The sequence below is a fragment of the Neoarius graeffei genome, chromosome 13 (assembly GCF_027579695.1).
Source record: "Neoarius graeffei isolate fNeoGra1 chromosome 13, fNeoGra1.pri, whole genome shotgun sequence".
NCBI lineage: Eukaryota > Metazoa > Chordata > Actinopteri > Siluriformes > Ariidae > Neoarius > Neoarius graeffei.
This window is the reverse complement of record NC_083581.1, coordinates 53,211,173-53,234,807: the sequence shown is the minus strand read 5'-3', so window position 1 is coordinate 53,234,807 and position 23,635 is coordinate 53,211,173. Positions and strand designations below refer to the sequence as shown.

General features: G+C 40.2%; 2 protein-coding genes across 6 annotated transcripts in view; one reads left to right on the top strand and one right to left on the bottom strand.

Moving 5' to 3' along the window:
• kif3b (kinesin family member 3B) overlaps positions 1 to 1,326 on the top strand; it is a 39,302-nt gene extending 37,976 nt beyond the window's left edge. For all 4 annotated transcript variants that reach the window (XM_060938029.1, XM_060938030.1, XM_060938031.1 and 1 more), the window contains exon 9: positions 484 to 1,326. In XM_060938029.1, coding sequence (XP_060794012.1) covers positions 484 to 589 — 106 coding nt within the window. In that variant the 3' untranslated portion in view covers positions 590 to 1,326. The remainder of the gene's footprint in view (positions 1 to 483) is intronic.
• A 15,617-nt stretch (positions 1,327 to 16,943) lies between these two features.
• The window catches only part of LOC132896880 (protein-L-isoaspartate O-methyltransferase domain-containing protein 2), a 29,915-nt gene continuing 23,223 nt past the window's right edge, over positions 16,944 to 23,635 (bottom strand). The window contains exons 6-7 of one of the 2 annotated variants that reach the window (XR_009656194.1): positions 22,713 to 23,303; positions 16,944 to 22,629 (exon numbers count right to left, since the gene is read on the bottom strand). Coding sequence is in view for 1 of the 2 variants with exons in the window: in XM_060938028.1 (XP_060794011.1) it covers positions 22,828 to 23,303 (476 nt within the window). In the remaining variant the exon portion in view is untranslated. Of the gene's footprint in view, positions 23,304 to 23,635 lie in introns of both variants that reach the window. The other variant, XM_060938028.1, reaches the window with a different exon arrangement.

Here is a 23,635-nt window from a genome sequence, read left to right as displayed (position 1 = left end):
GTGTTGCCCAGCGACAGCCCCAAAACATCACTGCTCTAGAGGAGATCTGCATGGAGGAATGGGCCAAAATACCAGCAACAGTGTGTGAAAACCTTGTGAAGACTTACAGAAAACGTTTGACCTCTGTCATTGCCAACAAAGGGTATATAACAAAGTATTGAGATGAACTTTTGTTATTGACCAAATACTTATTTTCCACCATAATTTGCAAATAAATTCTTTAAAAATCAGACAATGTGATTTTCTGGATTTTTTTTCTCATTCTGTCTCTCATAGTTGAAGTGTACCTATGATGAAAATTACAGGCCTCTCTCATCTTTTTAAGTGGGAGAACTTGCACAGTTGGTGACTGACTAAATACTTTTTTGCCCCACTGTATGTGCATGTTTTTGTGTACTTATTTTTTTATTTATAAATTTCACATAATGTATTGTAAATTTCTTTTTCTTTTTTGCTCACTTGCCCTGATTCTTTCTTTTCCAGTCGTCCCAAAACAGGCAAGAAGGTGAGCACGCCCACATCAGCCCATAGTCCCACCAGCTCAGGATCTCCACTCTACCCCCAGTCTCGTGGCCTTGTGCCCAAATAACACCTCGAAATCCTTCTCCAGATCCTTTAGCCTTCTAGACAGACTTTGTTTTTTGCGATGGTTTGGAACAAGGTGAAGGTTGTTGTTGTGAATAAAATCTCCAGGTTATGAAAAGTATACTTAAAATGTATACATTAATGAGAAGGCAGACCAAGCTATGACTTCCTCTCCTCACTCAGAAAAACCTGAGCTTTTAAGCTTTCAGCGAACATAATTAAGGACTACTTAAATGTGCTGGGTTTCCCAAAAGCCTCTTAATGCTAAGAGCATCTTAACTAGGAGTGAGTGAGTGTTCTTTGTGCTGCTTGCTCGACCATTTAAGTGATCTTTGTGCTACGATGCTTTTGGGAAACCCACTCATGCTCGGGTTCTGCTGCTGACTGGTTTAAAATACTTAAAAGTGCAATCACAAATGGCTTTCCTGAAAAGGAAGATTTGTTTTGACATTGGTGTTCAGAGGTGTGTTGCTGTCTTATTAAGAACACACAAACTGTTGGTCATGTCTAGTCTTGCTGATAACTGAGAGTAACGTCCTCCATCCTCTTCATTTACTCAGTGCACTTGGCCAGAACTCCATTGTATGTACAGATGTTGCATTGTATGTAGCTAGGAATGTGTTTTTGTTTTTTTTTTTCTTAATTGTAGGATTAATAAATTTGAAAAGATCAATTGTGGATTTCGCTGGGTGGGTGCGAGCGGTCCATCCGTTTGCCTCCAAATATGCGCTGTAGTGTTAACTGCTGGGGGGGGAGGGAGGGAGAGAGAGTATAGACTACATCCCAGGTACAATTTCCAGCAGCACCTGCATCCTTCCTTCCATTCCTTTTTAGCACTAGGAACTAAGGATGTGAGGAGAGGAGAGTTCAGGGAGCGAGTCTGCATTGGACTGATGTTAATTAAAGCTGTAACGCTGTTCTATTCGGGTCACCCAAGTTGGAAGGATTGGAGTGGGGAACTTGTTAGGTCAGCATACACTGAATAATCAGGGTTCCAAGGTGCCTTACCTTCCCTTTTTCATAGAAAATGGAGACTTTTGGGTTTCCCTTAGGTCTGAGTGTCCATTGGAATAAACGGATTGCTTTAAATTGAAATCTAAATTCAAGCACCAATGCGATGATGCAACAAGGGAGAGTAAGTTTGGAATATCACTGTGCTTTTTCCTTTCAGAGCATCTGTAGATGGAGTTTCTGTTACTTCATTTTGACCTATAAAAACCCTTGTTTACGTAACACTTAAATAATGTTTCTCCGCTTTTAGTACATAGCACGTTCATTTCTCCACATAGTGCTTTCAGTATACACGTGATGCTGGCAGAATTTTTAATAATTTTTGTTTCTGTAACACTAAAACTGCAATATGCTCCATACCCCACCCTCTGCCTTACCAATAAGGGTGACACCATTGCTTGCTGCTACTGTAGGGTTTAACAAAACCCATTTTGTTTGTGTGTGTGTGTGTTTTTTATATATATATATATACAGTCATGGCTGAAAGTGTTGGCACCCCAGATTTTTTTTTCCAGAAAATGAAGTATTTCTCCCAGAAAATGATTGCAATTACTCATGTTTTTTTTAAACACATGTTTATTTCCTTTGTGTGTATTGAAACAGTACAAAAAATAGAGAAAAAATAATAATTTGCATAATTTCACACAAAACTCCAAAAATGGGCCGGACAAAATTATTGCCACCTTTTCAAAATTGTGGGTAAATTATTTAGCTTCAAGCCTGTGATGCTCGTTTAAACTCACCTGTGGCATGTAACAGATGTGGGCAATATAAGAATCACACCTGAAACCAGATAAAAAGGAGAGACGTTGACTCAATCTTTGCATTGTGTGTCTGTGTGTGCCACACTACAACCCCGATTCCAAAAAAGTTGGGACAAAGTACAAATTGTAAATAAAAACGGAATGCAATGATGTGGAAGTTTCAAAATTCCATATTTTATTCAGAATAGAACATGGATGATATATCAAGTGTTTAAAGTGAGAAAATGTATCATTTAAAGAGAAAAATTAGGTGATTTTAAATTTCATGACAACACATCTCAAAGTTGGGACAAGGCCATGTTTACCACTGTGAGACATCCCCTTTTCTCTTTACAACAGTCTGTAAACGTCTGGGGACTGAGGAGACAAGTTGCTCAAGTTTAGGGATAGGAATGTTAACCCATTCTTATCTAATGTAGGATTCTAGTTGCTCAACTGTCTTAGGTCTTTTTTGTCGTATCTTCCGTTTTATGATGTGCCAAATGTTTTCTATGGGTGAAAGATCTGGATTGCAGGCTGGCCAGTTCAGTACCCGGACCCTTCTTCTACGCAGCCATGATGCTGTAATTGATACAGTCTGTGGTTTGGCATTGTCATGTTGGAAAATGCAAGGTCTTCCCTGAAAGAGACGTCGTCTGGATGGGAGCATATGTTCTAGAACCTGGATATACCTTTCAGCATTGATGGTGTCTTTCCAGATGTGTAAGCTGCCCATGCCACACGCACTAATGCAACCCCATAACAATGTTATGAGCATATTAGTGCTCCCATCCAGACGGCTTCTTCTTTGACCTATAGAGTTTTAGCTGGCAACGGCGGATGGCACGGTGAATTGTGTTCACAGATAATGTTCTCTGGAAATATTCCTGAGCCCATTTTGTGATTTCCAATACAGAAGCATGCCTGTATGTGATGCAGTGCCGTCTAAGGGCCCGAAGATCACGGGCACCCAGTATGGCTTTCCGGCCTTGAACCTTACGCGCAGAGATTCTTCCAGATTCTCTAAATCTTTTGATGATATTATGCACTGTAGATGATATGTTCAAACTCTTTGCAATTTTACACTGTCGAACTCCTTTCTGATATTGCTCCACTATTTGTCGGTGCAGAATTAGGGGGATTGGTGATCCTCTTTCCATCTTTACTTCTGAGAGTCGCTGCCACTCCAAGATGCTCTTTTTATACCCAGTCATGTTAATGACCTATTGCCAATTGACCTAATGAGTTGCAATTTGGTCCACCAGCTGTTCCTTTTTTGTACCTTTAACTTTTCCAGCCTCCTATTGCCCCTGTCCCAACTTTTTTGAGATGTGTTGCTGTCATGAAATTTCAAATGAGCCAATATTTGGCATGAAACTTCAAAATGTCTCACTTTCGACATTTGATATGTTGTCTGTTCTATTGTGAATACAATATCAGTTTTTGAGATTTGTAAATTATTGCATTCCATTTTTATTTGCAATTTGTACTTTGTCCCAACTTTTTTGGAATCGGGGTTGTAAACATGGAGGACAGAAAGAGGAGAAGAGAGCTGTCTGAGGACTTGAGAACCAGAATTGTGGAGAAATCTCAACAGTCTCAAGGTTACAAAGCCATCTCAAGAGATCTTTGTGTTCCTTTGTCCACGGTGCGCAACATCATCAAGAAGTTCCAAACCCATGGCAGTGTAGCTAATCTCCCTGGACAAGGATGAAAGAGAAAAATTGATGCAAGGTTGCAACGCAGGATTGTCTGAATGGTGGATAAGCAGCCCCAATCAACTTTCAAATGTATTCAAGTTCTCCTGCAGACTCAGGGTGCATCAGTGTCAGCACGAACTGTCCGTCGACATTTGAATGAAATGAAACGCTATGGCAGAAGACCAAGGAGGACCCCACTGCTGACACGGAGACATAAAAAAGCTAGACTGCAGTTTGCCAAAATGTACGTGAATAAGCCAAAATCCTTCTGGGAAAACGTCTTGTGGACAGATGAGACCAAGATAGAGCTTTTTGGCAAAACACATCATTCTACTGTTTACCGAAAATGGAATGAGGCCTACAAAGAAAAGAACACAATACCTACAGTCAAATATGGTGGAGGTTCAAAGATGTTTTGGGGTTGTTTTGCTGCCTCTGGCACTGGATGCCTTGACTGTGTGCAAGCTATCATGAAATCTGAAGATTATCAAGGGATTTTGGGTCACAATGTAGGGCCCAGTGTCAGAAAGCTGGGTTTGCATCCTAGGTCATGGGTCTTCCAGCAGGACAATGACCCCAAACATACCTCAAAAAGCACCCAGAAATGGATGGAAAGAAAGCACTGCAGGGTTCTAAGGTGGCCAGCAATGAGTCCTGATCTTAATCCCATTGAACACCTGTGGAGAGATCTTAAAATTGCGTTGGGATAAGGCACCCTTCAAATATGAGAGAACTGGAGCAATTTGCAAAAGAAGAGTGGTCCAAAATTCCAGTTGAGAGGTGTAAGAAGCTTGTTGATGGTTATAGGAAGCGATTGATTTCAGTTATTTTTTTCCAAAGGGTGTGCAACCAAATATTAACTTGAGGGTGCCAACAATTTTGTCTGACCCATTTTTTGAGTTTTGCATGAAATTTTATATCAATTTTGCTTTTTTTTTCTTTTTGTTTTAATCCAATGCACACAAAGGAAGTAAACATGTATATAACAAAACGTGTAAATGCAATAATTTTCTGGGAGATGTGCTTCATTTTCTGGGAAAAAATCTGGGGTGCCAACACTTTCAGCCATGACTGTATATACATAGCTCTGGAAAAAAATTAAGAGACCACTTCAATTTTCTTAAATCAGCATCTCTATGTACGGCAGCCATTTTCATTCCAGCGTCTGTGCTGGAATTCCAACACAAGCTCACCTCATTTTACTTAGAGGTATGAATTAAGTAATCACCTGAACCAAATCTCTTTTTTTTTTTTTTTTTTTTTAAATTCAATTTTAACATTTACAACAGACCAACAAGGAGCATCAACAAGAGGATATAATAATAAAATACAGTAGTAATACTAATTGTGCCCTGTTGGGAGATACATTCTTCTTTATCCATCAATTCTCGCAGTTTTGTCCTCTATACCCATTCTTTTCATTTATCTGTCGCTATCCAAGGTCCTCCAATTAGTCCACTTCAGCCACTTGTCTTCTAGTGGTGTTTCTTGCAATCTCAGATGGTGTGTCAATTTTTCCATTGTATAGATTTCCTCTATTATTTCTATCCATTGTTCCCTGGTCGGAAGATCTACTTTGCCCCATTTCCTTGTTATCGCCTTTTTACTAGCTATTAACAGTATTTTTGTAAGGTACTTATCTCCTGCGTGTACATTGCCCTCTGTGAAATTACACCGATAGAGTACCGTGCAGCTCATGGGAATGCCATACCCCAGTATCTCTTGCAGAGTTACATGTACAGTTTTCCAAAACACCTGTATCTCATGGCATTTCCAAAATACATGTGCATAGTCTGCATTTAATATTCCACATTCTCTCCAACATGGTAAGTTTACATTCAGATGTTTACTCTTGACCTTGGGTGTGATGATAAATCTAATTCGGTTTTTCCAGGAGAATTCCCTCCATGTCTGCGAATTGGTGGATGTTTGCTGTATTTTCCACATATTCTGCCACTCATCGTCTGAGATTTGTGTTGAGCTCCAATTCCCATTTTTCTTTGATTATAATTAGTTGAATTTTTACTTATCAATTTTTGGTACAGTGAAGATATTATTCTGACTTTTGTGCCTTTTATACGTATTGATTATAATTTGGATCACACCATTCACTACCATGGAGGGACCTGTCCCGATTTCCTTCCTGTAGTAATCCCTTATTTGTAAGTACCTATAGAATTCGTGTTTACCCAGATCATGCACTACCATTCAAAAGTTTGGGGTCACCCAGACAATTTTGTGTTTTCCATGAAAAGTCACACCTTTTATTTACCACCATAAGTTGTAAAATGAATAGAAAATATAGTCAAGACATTTTTCTGGCCATTTTGAGCATTTAATCGACCCCACAAATGTGATGCTCCAGAAACTCAATCTGCTCAAAGGAAGGTCAGTTTCATAGCTTCTCTAAAGAGCTAAACTGTTTTCAGCTGTGCTAACATGACTGTACAAGGGTTTTCTAATCATCCATTAGCCTTCTGAGGCAATGAGCAAACACATTGTACTATTAGAACACTGGAGTGAGAGTTGCTGGAAATGGGCCTCTATACACCTATGGAGATATTGCACCAAAAACCAGACATTTGCAGCTAGAATAGTCATTTACCACATTAGCAATGTATAGAGTGTATTTCTGATTAGTTTAAAGTGATCTTCATTGAAAAGAACAGTGCTTTTCTTTCAAAAATAAGGAAATTTCAAAGTGACCCCAAACTTTTGAACGATGGTGTATTTGTCGCTCATATTCTGGAAACTCTCCATCTCTCTCTAGAGTACACCATGCTGTAATTCCCTTAGTTTCCCACTGTTTAAATCCCTTGTCGTATGTGGCCGGTTTAAAGTTACTATCAAATGCAACCCACCGTAACAGATTACTATCCTTCTTTATCCCATGTTTACCTGAACCAAATCTTAATGAGAAAAAGTACAAAAAACAATGCTGTGGTCATCACTATCATCTTGCAGTAAGACCGATTTGCGTGGCAAAAACAGTACTAGTAGCACCTTAATTAGAATACACAAATGTATATCATACCAAAAGAAAAATTGTGAGTGAGAAAAATAAGGGTTCAATTCTGGCTTTACTGCCAAAGGGATACAGTGGTCATAAAGTTGCTTCCACCCTCGAAATTTCAAAGAGGGCAGTTCATAAGAACAAGGTCGAGTAGCAGACATTGGGGACAACAAAGTTACAGACTGGCAGAGGGTGAAAATGACACTCCACTGACCAGGATGATTGTCAACTCCTTCGAATGTCGCTCAACAGCCAGAGGTTGACATCAAGTGACCCACAAGGAGAATAGCAAATAGTAGCTGGGGTTAAGTGCACAGCAAGGACTGTTTGAAACCAGCTCCTCCAGGTGGGGTTGAAGTCATACAAAGAGGAAGTCATGGCCTAATGGTTAGAGAAACAGCTTTGGGACCAAAAGGTTGCTGGTTCAATTCCCCAGACTAGCAGGATTGACTTAAGTGCCCTTGAGCAAGGCACCTAACCCCCAACCGCTCCGGCAAGAGTGGTGGCGTACCTTGTGTCTGATTAGCCAAAGAAAAACTGATGATGTGATCATCAGTTCGGGCATTGAACCCGACCAACTGAACTGAACATACAAAGCTAGAGAAAGCCCTTCATCAATGAGAAGCAAAGAAGAGCCAGGCTGAGGTTTGCTGAAGACCGTAGAGGACTAGAGTAAGGTCATAATCTCTGATGAGTGTAATTTTCAGCTTTTCCCATCACCCAGTCATCTAATGGTTAGACGGAGACCTGGAGAGGCCTAAGATGGAGTTTCACTTTTGAGTTTTGTTTGCATAAAGTCACCCAAGAGCACCATGTCTCGCACCCATTGTGAAATTTGGTGGAGAATCAGTGATGATCTGGGGGTGCTTCAGCAAGGCTGGAATGGGGCAGATTTTTGTTTGTGAAGGACACATGAATCAAGCCATGTACAAGGTTAGCAGAAGGAAGCAAGCTTTCTTCCAGGATCTGACCATGTTCCCTAACCCTAAGGATTGGGTTTTCCAGCAGGACAATGCTCCATGCTACACAGTCAGGTCAATCAAGGTGTGGATGGAGGACCACAAGGTCTGGACCCTGTCATGGCCAGCCCAATCTCCAGATCTGAACCCCACTGAAGACCTCTGAAACATGATCAAGAGGAAGATAGATGGTCATAAGCCATCAAACAAAGCTGAGCTGATTGAATTTTTGTGCCAGGAGTGGCATAAAGTCACCCAAGAGCAAAGTGAAAGACTGGTGGAGAGCATGCCAAGACGCATGAAAGCTGTGATTTAAATGTCAGTGTTATTCCATCAAATGTTGATTCCTAAACCCATCACTTCATCTTTTTATTTTGACCGATTGTCATTTTCTGCAGTTAAATGCTCTGATAATATTTTTATGTGGAATTTTGGGGAAATGTCAGTAGTTTAAGGAATAAAACAAAAACATGTTTCTCAAACACACATACCTATAAATAGTAAAACCAGAGAAATTGACAATTTTGCAGTGGTCTCTTAATTTTTTTTTTCCAGAACTACCTAAAAATAAGTAAATAAAAATGCATAAATCAACGTGTATGTATGTAAAAATGGTAGTACATAATTCTCTTCTATACTGTTGAAATAAAATAGCAAAAACGATGAATACAGTCATATAGCAACATTTAAAATGCTAACTTATCGTACTGAACCTATGTTTTATCTTCAAGTGGCTATAGGTAACTTTTGTGTTTCTTTGGCATAGAATGTATTGGTTTTTTTTCTCATTTGTACTGTTTAATGTTGTCCAAATATATTTTTGCATTAATGATTTTTAAGAGACTATTTCATGTTGTCTCTTCGGTGATGTCTTTAGAATTTATTTCAAAACTTAATGCATCTTAACTTGTGGCGATGTTTAGCTTTTTCTCAACTCTGTGTGGTGTTACACCGATTAAAAAAAAAAAATCAACAGGATGGTCCTTTTGTTAAGCAATGTAAGAAATGAACCTTTTTTTTTTAAAGAAACAAAGAAAAAAAAAAAGCACTAATAAAAATGCCCATCCTCTATATAATGCTTGTTTAATTCATCCAGTCATTTAAACCAAAACCTGAACCAGAACCCAGCTTTGTCTTTACTTCATTTTAGACTCTAAAACCAAAATAAATATTTAACATGAATGCACTGATTTTAATTATCGATGAATGAAAAAACCTTAATGTCTCTTACCTGCTGGAATTTTGTTTTAATTAAAATGATAATCTCCTTAATGCTGATGCATTGTGGATTTATGTTTACTGTATTATTGTCCTGTGTGAGAGGTTAAAGCTGCTCAGAGTGAGTTTATTGCCAATAATTGTTATAAATATGGAAATTTACTCCTATGCTTAGGCATAAGAATGGGAGAGATGTACACAATTTTCTAAGAGTATTCTTAAATGAGTAAGTGAATCATCAAGAGGGTCTCAAACTGGTGGTGTAGTGGTTAGTACTGTTGCCTCACAGCAAGAAGGTCCTGGGTTCAAGCCCAGTGGCCGGTGAGGGCCTTTCTGTGTGGAGTTTGCATGTTCTCCTCGTGTCTGTGTGGGTTTCCCCCACAGTCCAAAGACATGCAGGTTAGGCTAATTGGTGGCTCTAAATTAACCGTAGGTGTGAATGGTTGTGTCTATGTGTCAGCCCTGTGATGATCTGGTGGCTTGTCCAGGGTGTACCCCACCTCTCACCCATAGTCAGCTGGGATAGGCTCCAGCTTGCCCGTGACCCTGCACATAAGTGGTTATGGAAAATGGATGGATGGGTCTCAATCTGTTGGTAGCACAAGTATCTGTATTCGCAAGGATATACTGCCAGATACTAAATAATATGTATCGGAGTCAAAAGTTAAAATCCTTCCTGCACCATTCATGGTTTGGCGGCACCGATCTCCGTTTCGTAACCCTTGGGATCTTGCACCATTCATGGTTTGGCGGCACCGATCTCCGTTTCGTAACCCTTGGGATCTCGCCTATATTACATAGCTAGGGTTACAGTAGGGGGCTAGTCCTCTGGTAACCGTGAGAGTTTGACTCCCCACTTGCATCTGTATTGCAGCATGCCTTGCCAGATGGCTGTAGGCACCATTTTTTTTTTTTTTTAAAGATATTTTTTGGGCTTTTTTCACCTTTATTGGATAGTACAGTGTAGAGAGAGGAAATGAGCAGGAGAGAGAGAGAGACGGGGAGGGGTCGGAATCGAACCCGGGTCCCCAGATTTATGGTGTGGCGCCTTATCCACCTGAGCCATGACGCCTCCTAGACACCATTTTTATGATTGTCTTTGGTATGACCCGACCCTGAGTAGAACTCATGCTCTCCCGATCGAGAAGCAGATGTGCTACCCACTAGGCCAACTCGCTGGGCTATGTATAGGAGACTAAATTTAACCGGTAGACTTCCTGGAGTGTTGGGTCATAGATCGACACTGGACCACTAATTGCAGCCAGTATTTTCATGCCACATCAGATAACAGTTATTGGTTTCCAGAATGTTCTGGGAATGGTCTGGTAACCTTTAAAAGAGAACTGAAGTCATTTTTAAACTTGCTTCATTTCTTAATTAACGTGTTATTACATTTTCACTTTTATTAACCTTATATTGTAACTTATATTGGCAACTAATTGCAATTTAAATATTATATTTATCAGCCTATTCGGTTTATAGCCAAGTTTAAATGACGATTACTGCCTACTTTTTTCAAGCTTTCCTGATTGCTATCAAAACAAACAACTTCCAGCTTGATCACATCAGCATTCGAAAGAGGGCGCGCGCGTCTGACAACGTTGGCAGATGTCCGTCACTTTGATTTCCGCTGTATGTTTTACTTCCGTCCTACGATGTCTCGCACAGGTCTCAACGAATCTTGTTTAAGGCCATTGCTTTGACATATGGACTGATGCAGTGCTGAGTGTAAAGGAGTACACCCCCTTTGAAAAGTAACATTTTAAACAATATCTCAGTGAACACAATTTCCAAAATGTTGACCAGACAAAGTTTAATATAAAATCTGTTTAACTTATAACATGAAAGTAAGCTTAATAATATAACAGATTACACATTTTTTTCAGTTTTACTCAAATTAGGGTGGTGCAAAAATGAGTACACCCCACAACAAAAACTACTCCATCTAGTACTTTGTATGGCCTCCGTGATTTTTAATGACAGCACCAAGTCTTCTAGGCATGGAATGAACAAGTTGGCGACATTTTGCAACATCAATCTTTTTCCATTCTTCGACAATGACCTCTTTTAGTGACTGGATGCTGGCTGGAGAGTGATGCTCAACTTGTCTCTTCAGAATTCCCCAAAGAAAATAATTTCTTTACACCACAAAGGTGAAGGCTACAAGAAGATCAGCAAAGCTTTATTTATCAGTCAGAATACTGTAGCAAAAGTGGTACAAAAATTTAAGAAAGATGGTTGCAGTTCCATCTCACAGAGACGTCCAGGTCGTCCACGGAAGTTAACCCCTCGACAGGAGCGTCTTCTGATGAGAAGGGTTGAAGAAAATCGGCGTGCAAGTTCACTGCAGTTATCTAAAGAAGTAGAAAGCCAAACTGGGGTGACTATTTCACGTGACACAATACGGCGTACACTGCAGAGGAATGGCATGCATGGATGCCGTCCACAAAAGAAGCCTCTCCTAAAGCCCAGGCACAAAAAAGCCTGCCTAGAGTTTGCCAGGGCCCATGCTGACAAAGATGAAGACTACTGGGACTCTATACTCTGGAGTGATGAGACCAAGATAAATGTTTTTGGAACTGATGGCTTCAAAACTGTATGGCGTCGCAAAGGTGAGGAATACAAAGAAAACTGCATGGTGCCTACAGTGTCCTTATGTGGGGCTGCATGAGTGCTGCTGGTGTCGGGGAGCTGCATTTCATTGATGGCATCATGAATTCACAGATGTATTGCTCTATACTGAAAAAGATGATGCTCCGTGCCCTTGGTCGTCGTGCACTTTTCCAACATGACTAAACACGCATCTCAGGCCACTGTTGGATTTCTGAAGAAGAACAGGGTGAAAGTGATTCAGTGGCCAAGTATGTCTCCTGATCTGAACCCAATCGAACACCTATGGGGAATTCTGAAGAGACAAGTTGAGCATCACTCTCCATCCAGCATCCAGTCACTAAAAGAGGTCATTGTTGAAGAATGGAAAAAGATTGATGTTGCAAAATGTCGCCAGCTTGTTCATTCCATGCCTAGAAGACTTGGTGCTGTCATTAAAAATCACGGAGGCCATACAAAGTACTAGATGTAGTAGTTTTTGTTGTGGGGTGTACTCATTTTTGCACCACCCTAATTTGAGTAAAACTGAAATGTGTAATCTAAGTTATATTATTAAGCTTACTTTCACGTTATAAGTTACAGACATTATATTAAACTTTGTCTGGTCAACATTTTGGAAATTGTGTTCATTGAGAGATTGTTTAAAATGTTACTTTTCAAAGGGGGTGTACTCATTTACGCTCAGCACTGTATATTACGTAGCATATTTCAAACACTCATAACTTGCTATACAGTAACAGTGACAAAATAGCTGTCAAATTCATTCTTATATTTAATAAAATGAGAGAAATAGAATTATGATAAATTTGCCTACAGTTCTCCTTTAAATTTTAGGAACCTTCCACTAATCCAGGATGGGTTTTGATTATACTGTTCTAACATTTGGGGAATACTTTCCGAACCATCCCTGTACAAACCTGTTATAACTTATGGATACAAACCTGCAGTGGGTTTCCCAAAAGCCTCAACACTAAGAGCGTCTTAACTAGGGGGGAGAGTTCATTCGTTCGTTTGTTGTCCTGCTCACCAGGGGCGTAGCCATCATTTTAGAAGTGAGGGGGACAAATTGTTCAGAGGTCTATTGAGTGATTTATCATTCTCTCACATTCAATCGCACCTCTCCTTAGCAGCTAAAGAACCACATAACCACAAACAGCACAGCACCAAGGAACCGACTTTAGTTCTTTAAAATGATATACTATCAAAATCTATTAAGTAAAATTTATAAATAGAATAGTAGCAGTGACATAGCTAGTTATATTCTCTTCTCACCTGTGACCCTGCATAATCATCCCTGTTGGCCTCTGGTCCACTGTCTCCTCTCTCACCCTGCTCTTTCTATTGTGGCAATAAAGATTAAAAAATATGTGGAAAGCAACATTTTGAAATAGAATTAGGAATACATTAATAATAATCAGCAAATTCATGCACTTTAAACTTTAAATACCACAAAAATAAATTAAATCTTTACAAAAATAACAGTCAAAGGAACACAAATACATTTATATTCTTATTTTCTACCCAGAAGTGAGTAATCTTAGAGTAGCCAAAATAGTATGGAATCAATTTTGTGCCAAAATGTTCATACAATACTTTTGAAATATCAAACAAAAACGACAAATCAAAATACAAAAAAAGAAAAGTCAAATTTTTTTTTAGACTGGCAAACAAATTATTCGTGTAATCGTGCAAAATATCAGTCTATTACTCTTCAGAACCCTTTCATTTTTGTTCCGCGTCTTTCTCAGTTTTGTTTGACGTAATTTATTTTGGTTGCGATTCCAGCTTTCTCGTTTGCGCTCCCTGACTTTCTGCTTGCAGTTTTGGCACAAACTTCACATGTGGGTGGGCTGTCCAGGAATGCATTCCTATTGGGTAACTTGTGTTTGACTGACAGCTACGCTCAGCCATTCCCTACTCGGATTCTGGCGGACTGTTTGACGAGTGACCGATCCATTGACGGTAAACAAGGATCGAATGGACTTCAGTGGCGACTATGATATTGAATTAATTCAACAAAGTGTAAATTCAATATCGTAGTCGCCACTGAAGTCCACTCGATCCTTGTTTACCGTCAATGGATCGGTCACTCGTCAAACAGTCCGCCAGAATCCGAGTAGGGAATGGCTGAGCGTAGCTGTCAGTCAAACACAAGTTGCCCAATGGGAATGCATTCCTGGACAGCCCGCCCACACGTGAAGTTTGTGCCAAAACTGCAAGCAGAAAGTCAGGGAGCGCAAATGAGAAAGCTGGAATCGCAACCAAAATAAATTACGGCAAACAAAACTGAGAAAGACGCGGAACAAAAATGAAAGGGTTCTGAAGAGTAATAGACTGATGTTTTGCACGATTACACGAATAATTTGTTTGCCAGTCTAAAAATATTTTACTTTTTTTTTTTGTATTTTGATTTGTCGTTTTTGTTTGATATTTCAAAAGTATTGTATGAACATTTTGGCACAAAATTGATTCCATAAAATAGTAACGTTACTCAAGTAAGAGTATTGTTACTTTAGAATAATATTACTCAAGTAAAAGTAAAACGTATTTTGCAACAAAACAACTCTTAAGAGTACAATTTATCCAAAAAGTTACTCAAGTAAATGTAACTAGTTACTACCACCTCTAAGTTAGCTAGCTAGCTTAACTAACATCTATTTGTCGTCTTTTAGCTAAACATTATCGACATTCAACAGCATTACTCAACTTACACGGTTTGTTTGGAAAAAACTGTCTAAAGTATTTAGCCTCTTAGTGAACATACAGAAGCGCTGCCCAGATCTGAATCACACCAAAGATACTCATGCAATATTTTCTAAAGCATCTCTGATTACACACGACAGTGGGGTTTGTTTGCCGCCTTAGCTCTGCCTGCTCATGATGCGTTTAGAGGCGGCTCGGAAAAACGCGTTTCCACATGTTAAAAATGAATTGAGTGGTTGTAATGGCTGTGAAAAGTGCGGCGGACAGGTCCCCCCCACGTACCCCGCGTCCGCCACACCCATGCTGCTCACTCTGCCATTTAACGATCTTTGTGTTGTGATGCTTTTGGGAAATCCACCCCTGGTTGACTGTCCTTAGGTTCCAATAGAATTTGCATCTAATAAAGCAGGATGGGAACACTCATTTAATACACGCTCACTGGCCACTTTATTAAGTATACCTGGCCATTCATGCACTTATCCAGTTAGCCAGAGATTCCCAGCCAGGACGTAGGCCGATGCTCTTGTTTCATCCGGGACGATATGTTGTTGATACCATGAGTGCAGTGGCATATTATTATGCGACCGTTAATACAGCAGATTTCTAAACATCAAAAGACTCAACTTTTTAAATTCCTATGTGAGGGTGGGGGAATGTCGAGGCTTGCCCAATTAATTCCTCAAGATCAATGACAAATTGTACAAACAATTCAGGATGAAGTTGATTTCTTCTACGAGTGTTTACAATCAACAAACAGACCCTTAAAATAGGATTTGCAAGTTTATACACACTCAGAAGGGGGATAAGTGGCTTAAACCCGTCATTCACATTATAAGTGCCTCTCTGGGGTTCTGCTAATTATATCAAGTTACCATATGTGTGTAAGCTCCCGAGATGTCTTCCAGGAAGGAGGGATCTTCACAGCGTAAGAATGAAATTCAATATGCATTGAGCTAACCAATTAAAAAGCAAGTTCACCAGTAAAAATTAAACTTACCTAGTATGATATAGAAGATCCTGAGGTTGTGGACTGGTAGCTTGTTTGCTTTGCGGTGCAGGCTATTGGAGGACACTGTGGGCAGCAGTGAAGCTGGTCTTATGGAGGGGGAAAAAAAAAAGAACGTAATTCTGAACCAGGCGCCACTGTCGCCTCATAGCAAGAAGGTTCTGAGTTTGAGCCCAGTGGCCGATGGGAGCCACTCTGTGTGGAGTTTACATGTTCTCCCCGTGTGCTCCGGTTTCCCCCACAGTCCAAAGTCATGCAGGTTAGGCTAACTGGCTACTCTAAGGTGGGGTTTACATTAGACCGTATCAGCGGATCATCAGATTAACGTTTTTAAAACGATTAGTGTGCACACAGCAACGCCAATACACGATTCGCGTGCACACAGCAACGCCAATACACGGATACGCTCGGCTCCGCAGGCATCCTGCGCTCCAAATCACTCCGCCCTGAACAGCGAGTGCCCTCTGGAGGGTGCGCACTCCGGCCCTGCGCAGCTCACAGAGCGCGCGAGTGAAGCGCATGAGCTGTAATTCGGGACTGAGCCGCTGTGTGTGCGCTCTCGGTGCATATCGGGCATGCGCGTCACTTACCACTTGCAAGTGGAAGGATGGCAAGCCTAAAGACAATCATAACTACACAATGGGCAGTATTTGCATCAGTATTTGCAGTATTTTCATACTTTTATACTCTTTAATGAAAGGTGATACAAGGCGGAAGTCCGCGCCGTTTTTCAGCAGTCGCGTCACATGACCAACGCCAGCGAATCAGGAAGGTGGATGTCACAGTGACGTCGTCCAATGACGACGCTCAGCACAGCGTATCTGCGTATTCTCAATGTTTACACAGCACCGGACCAGACACGATCTGGATTGAATACGTGGACCCTGGCGGATTCCTGTTTCCAGGCGTTTTAATGTAAACGGACAGTGCATCCGCGAAGAAAACGAGACAGATACGGTCTAATGTAAACTTGGCCAAAATTGTCCATAGGTGTGAATGTGTGTGTGTGAATGGTTGAAAGGAGAAAATCTCTGTAATAATCCAGTAGAAGGCAACGGTGAACCCCTACTGTAATTCTTCCCTAGAAATTCAGATGGACATGAGAGCCGGACCTGCCATCAGGCAGAACACTAAAGAAGAAGAATTCTGAACCAAGTGATTGTGCTGAAGTACATTTAAATTTAACACACTGATCGTAGGGTCACACCTTCCCTTAAAATCACACTAGACAGTGACAAAAGCTTGACATGATGAAAATTGTGGATCAGAAAGCATCAGTGATGTTCATGCCATGGGGTGTGCAAACCTTTCTGCTTTGACTCATAAAGCATTTGCATCAGCATATAATCAGGAACACCGTGTACATTCACAAACTCACGAGGAGATGCTTCAAAATGCCTGTTCAAACTGACATTTATTGAAAATCTGTACATTACCTAGATTCTCACAATCATTTCAAGTTATTTAGATATGCTGTTTTTAGGCAGCTTTTAGTGATGGAGCTTTTAATGAATTAAGGAGCCATTAAGCATCCATGCCAGTGTCCATCATTAAAAAAAAAGAAAGAAAAGTACTTAAAATTGTGGAAATGCATTGTCGCAAGCATGGTAACCTGAAGAAGTTTCACTTCTCAGAGCTGAACCTATTTTATAGGAAGCGTAGTATAAAAGCTAACAAGCTTGTCTGTTTTTGGTCAAAAAAAAAAAAAATTATATAATTTGAAATATTTTGGTCGATTCCACTACCTCTAAGAAAGTTAAACCTTGGAATATTCCTGAGTCGGGGCATTTCTGAGCACTTCGTGTTACATTTCAAATATAGCTAAGATGTAGTTGAAACACAGACTTGTTTGGGAACAAAAATATGTATGTGTTCTGTAGACTAGGGATTCTCAATATTTATTTATACATATTTAAATAAATGTGTATGAGGTTATACACACACAAAACCCAAAATGCAAATAAAAAGAAAGTAGTAAATTCTACTCTGACCTGTATTTCACTGCAGCCAGTATGAACCCAAGATATTTCATGTTTTGTCTGGTCACCTTCATTTCATTTATTAATATACATCCATTTCTGCGTTTCAGACCTCCAACACATTCCAAAAAAGTTGGGACAGCAGCAATTTAGGGCTAGTAATGAGGTGACTTGAAACAGGTGATGTCAACAGGTGATTATCATGATTTGGTACAAACTCTCTATCCAGGAAAGGCCTTGTCTTTAAGGACCAAAGATCTCCAGTTTGTCTACAAATGCATGAGAAAATTATTGAAATGTTTATGACGAGATTTGGATATTTCACCCTCTACAGTGCATAATAGCATAAGGAATCTGGAGGAATTTTGGTGCGTAAAGGGCAAGGGCCCAAGCCTAAGCTGAACACCTGTGATCTCTGATCCCTCAGATGGCATTGCATTAAGAACGGTCATTCGTCTATAGCTGATCTAACCACACGGGCTCAGGATTACTTCGGCGAACCTTTGTCAAGCACTACAATACGGAGTTACATCCACAAGCGCCAGTTAAACCTTTACTGTGCAAAAAGGAAGCCTTACGTTAACGGTGTCCAGAAGCGCCATTGACTTCTTTGGGCTCAAGGCATCTGAGATGGACCATCACACAGTGGAAATGTGTACCAAGTCCAAAAGCCAGGGTCTGTCATGGTATGGGTTTGTGTCAGTGCCCTTGGCAAAGTTAACTTGCACTTTTGGGATGGCAGCATTAATGCAGAAAAGTACATTGAGATTTTGGTGCAACATTTGCTGCCTTCAAGACAACATCTTTTCCAGGAACATTTCAACAAGCTAATGCAAAACCACATTCTGCACACATTACAAAGGCATGACTGAGGAAGAAGAGGGTGCCTGTCCCTCTGTCCCCAACAGAGAATGTGTGGCAAATTTTGAAACAAAAAATAAGACAAAGATGACCCTGTACTGCTGCACACCTGTTTGCTGTAAGAATGGGATAAAGTAACGCCTGAAACGTTTCAGCACATGGTGTCTTCAGTCCCTAAACGTGTTTTAAGTTACGTGAGAAGGAATGGCAACATTACAACGTGGTAAATGCTTTACTCTCCCAACTTATTTTGAAATGTGTTTATTTTGAAAACAATTTAAAATCATAAGGTAAAATATGAAATAACGTGCTGCTATGGATTGTGTGTGTGTGTGTGTGTGAGAGAGAGACGCGCGCACACACCAGTCATAACATTAAAACCACTGACACCTTTCTGTTTTAGCCAGCACTAATTTTTTCAGCAGTTTGTGCTACAGTAGCTCTTCTGTGGGATTGGATCATACGGGCTAGCCTTCCTGCCCCATGCAAATCTGTGAGCCTTCGACACCCATGACCCTGTCACCATTCACTGGACCACTTTTGGTAGGTACTAACCACTGCATACCGAGAACACCCCAGATGATGTACCATTTTGGAGATGCTCAGCCCCAGGCATCTAGCCATCACAATTTGGCCCTTGTCAAAGTCGTTCAGATTCTTACACTTACCCATTTTTCCTGCTTCCAACACATCACCTTTGAGAACTGACTGTTCTCTTGCTTGCTGCCTAATACAGTATATCCCACCCCTTGACAGGTGCCAGTGTAATATTCACTTACTTCACCTGTCAGTGCTCCATAGCTTTAATGTTATAGCTGATCAAAAAAAATTATATATATACACTACCGTTCAAAAGTTTGGGGTCACTTTGAAATGTCCTTATTTTTGAAAGAAAAGCACTGTTCTTTTCAATGAAGATCACTTTAAACTAATCAGAAATCCACTCTATACATTGCTAATGTGGTAAATGACTCTTCTAGCTGCAAATGTCTGGTTTTTGGTGCAATATCTCCATAGGTGTATAGAGGCCCATTTCCAGCAACTCTCACTCCAGTGTTCTAATGGTACAATGTGTTTGCTCATTGCCTCAGAAGGCTAATGGATGATTAGAAAACCCTTGTACAATCATGTTAGCACAGCTGAAAACAGTTGAGCTCTTTAGAGAAGCTATAAAACTGACCTTCCTTTGAGCAGATTGAGTTTCTGGAGCATCACATTTGTGGGGTCGATTAAATGCTCAAAATGGCCAGAAAAATGTCTTGACTATATTTTCTATTCATTTTACAACTTATGGTGGTAAATAAAAGTGTGACTTTTCATGGGAAACACAAAATTGTCTGGGCGACCCCAAACTTTTGAACGGTAGTGTATGATAGATAGATAGTACTGGGCAAAAGTCTTAGGCACATGCAAGGAAATGCTGTAGAGCAAAGATGCCTTCAAAGATAATGCAATTAAATGTTTCTACATTAAAAAATTGCCATAAAGATCAGTAAGCAGTAATTTGTAAAAACTGTCAATGTTTGGTGTGACGAGTCTTTGCTTAAAAAAAAATAATAAATAAATAAATAGCAGTCTCAGGTACAGTTAGTGCAGATTTATAAGGAACGGAGCTGTCGGTTTTACTGTGCATGTCACAGAACCAGCCACAGTTCTTCTGGACACTTTGTCACACTTCCTTCTTGTTTTTGCAGCAAAACCCAGCAGGCTTCATTATGTTTTTCTCTGAAAAGTGGTCGGTTATGTAATATGCTGCTTTCTTTACTGACAAACATTTTTCTGTCACATTAGTTTTCCAGGCCAAAATTAAATATTTGGAAATCTAAAGTGTTTTTGTACTGGTTCCATAATATAGAAGTAGTCATAAAATAAAAGTCTCCAAGTTTGTATATAAAATAAAATGTGCCTAAGCCTTTTGCACAGTACATACATACAGTTAGGTCAGTAAATATTTAGACAGAGACAAAATTTTTCTAATTTTGGTTCTGTACATTACGACAATGAATTTTGAACAAAATAATTCAGATGCAGTTGAAGTTCAGACTTTCAGCTTTAATTCAGTGGGTTAAACAAAATGATTGCATAAAAATGTGAGGAACTAAAGCATTTTTTAAACACAATCCCTTCATTTCAGGGGTTCAAAAGTAATTGGACAAATTAAATAATTGTAAATAAAATGTTCATTTCTAATACTTGGTTGAAAACCCTTTGTTGGGCAATGACTGCCTGAAGTCTTTAACTCACAGACATCACCAGACGCTGTGTTTCCTCCTTTTTAATGCTCTGCCAGGCCTTTACTGCAGCAGTTTTCAGTTGCTGTTTGTTTGTGGGCCTTTCTGTCTGAAGTTTAGTCTTTAACAAGTGAAATGCATGCTCAATTGGGTTGAGATCAGGTGACTGACTTGGCCATTCAAGAATATTCCACTTCTTTGCTTTTATAAACTCCTGGGTTGCTTTGGCTTTATGTTTTGGGTCATTGTCCACCTGTATTATGAAATGCTGACCAATCAGTTTGGCTGCATTTGGCTGGATTTGAGCACACACTGTCTCTGAATACCTCAGAATTCATCCGGCTGCTTCTGTCCTGTGTCACATCATCGATAAACACTAGTGACCCAGTGCCACTGGCAGCCATGCATGCCCAATCCATCACACTGCCTCTGCCATGTTTTACAGATGATGTGGTATGCTTTGGATCATGAGCTGTACCACGCCTTCACCATACTTTTTTCTTTCCATCATTCTGGTAGAGGTTGATCTTGGTTTCATCTGTCCAAAGAATGTTCTTCCAGAACTGTGCTGGCTTTTTTAGGTGTTTTTTAGCAAAGTCCAATCTAGCCTTTTTATTCTTGAGGCTTATGAGTGGCTTGCACCGTGCAGTGAACCCTCTGTATTTACTTTCATGCAGTCTTCTCTTTATGGTAGATTTGGATATTGATACGTCTACCTCCTGGAGAGTATTGTTCACTTGGTTGGCTGTTGTGAAGGGGTTTCTCTTCACCATGGAAATTATTCTGCGATCATCCACCACTGTTGTCGTCTGTGGGCGTCCAGGTCTTTTTGCATTGATGAGTTCACCAGTGTTTTCTTTCTTTCTCAGGATGTACCAAACTGTAGATTTTGCCACTCCTAATATTGTAGCAATTTCTCAGATGGGTTTTTTCTGTTTTCGCAGCTTAAGGATGGCTTGTTTCACCTGCATGGAGAGCTCCTTTGACCGCATGTTTTCTTCACAGCAAAATCTTCCAAATGCAAGCACCACACCTCAAATCAACTCCAGGCCTTTTATCTGCTTAATTGAGAATGACATAATGAAGGAATTGCCCACACCTGCCCATGAAATAGCCTTTGAGTCAACTGTCCAATTGCTTTTGGTCCCTTTAAAAACAGGGTGGCACATGTTAAGGAGCTGAAACTCCTAAACCCTTCATCCAATTTTAATGTGGATACCCTCAAATGAAAGCTGAAAGTCTGGACTTTATGTCCATTATATAACTATAACATGTTTCAGTAAACAGGTAAAAAAAAGAAAATTTGTGTCAGTGTCCAAATATATATGGACCTAACTGTACGTACATACATACATACATACACACACACACACAACCTGTTTTTGACCTAGTGGAGTTTGGTTTAGTCCAATCCGATTCAAGTGACCAGTTAAGTATCAGAAATCATTTTTAAACTTAAGTTTGAAAATTGTGGTTTGGTAAATAAATTAATCAAAAGTCACAGACCCCCAGCTATGCTGTATGACTATACTTCCACAGACCCCTCTTTGAGAACCACTGTTCAAGACAGTATCATGTTCATAAGCATGCTGTGTGTGCATGTAGCAATAGGGGCCCAATAAATAATTTAATTTCCTAGTGATGTGGACGTCTTAGCAGTTGTTTTAAACTGGCGTCACAATAACTATGTCAAATGTATCCTCAAACATGAGCTGCATTGTACAGCGTAAAGTGTTGAAACACATCACAACAAAATCCAGGTACACAGTAGCATTACACATGCAAATGGATTGAGTACCTTATAAGAGAGAGAGTGGAACAAGGAAAGCAGTTCAACAACAGACAACAGCTTTCACCCTCTAGAAAAATATACACAATGATTTCAGTCCACCACAGCAATCTCGGCAAACATCCAAAAACGATGCTGCTACCAGTCAAGTCATGGCATCACACGAATCCTGCTAAAATACTCCACACTGCTCATGAAGACGATGGACAGGTGTTGGTTCACTGCAAAACAGGGCATGGGTTTATAAAATCAGACCAAAAAAAAAAAAAACTCAAACAAGTGGTAAGAAGGAAGTGCAGCAAACCTATAGGAAGTTCATGTATGTAGAATGCAGCTAGTTTGTGTCTCGATGTGAAAACAGGTAGTGATCGATGACCTTTAAAACTCACATTAGCCCATTGGCACTAACGTTCTTTCACTCATTTCTCACGATAATACAAGAGATACATTTTGAGCGGCTCAGGCAAGGGCAGTCCCAGGATCCTCTGCCTCAGAATATTGACCGGTGCCTCAGCTCGCTTGACCTTCTCCTCTTCTTCACCAGCGGTGTTCTCCTCCTCCTCTTCCTCATCCTGCAGCTCTCTCCCTGTTTGGTGGCAGTTCCTCTCCTCAGCTTCTTCCTCTTCCTCTTCTTCCACTCCTCCTGGGTAGCTGCAGTCGTCTGCGGCCTTTGGCATCATGGACTCGTGGAGGATGGTGGGGCTGATGCACTGGCGGTAAAAGCGGCGACAGAAACGGCGCCGTTCAAAGCGAGGCCCATAGCGGTGCATCGCACGAGCTCCAGGGAACGATACTCGCCTTTTAGAACGGCCCTCTGTCAGCTCCATGGGCTGGCGCAGGGTATGGCGGATGGAGATGCGTGCCAAATCCTGCAGCGTTCGCACCTCAAAGATGGCTACAACACAGAAGATGGCGTGTGTACTATTTACAGTTATATTTATCCAATAAGATTTGCAGTTTGCTCCAGAATTACTTGCACCATTCATGAAAATGGGACAAAATGAATAATACAAAGAATGAATGCTCATTTATTTTGATAAATGTATGTTTTTTTTTCCTACAAAATAATTCCAATTAAATTAAAAGGTTGACTGTAGAAGTGTGAATCATCATCATTAAACTGAAAGGCAATGTTATATTTGCAAGTTTCTTATCCAGATCTATAGGTTTTGAACATTTCATTCTTTTATACAGTATATTCTTGGGATTGTGTATGTGAACTGTCCT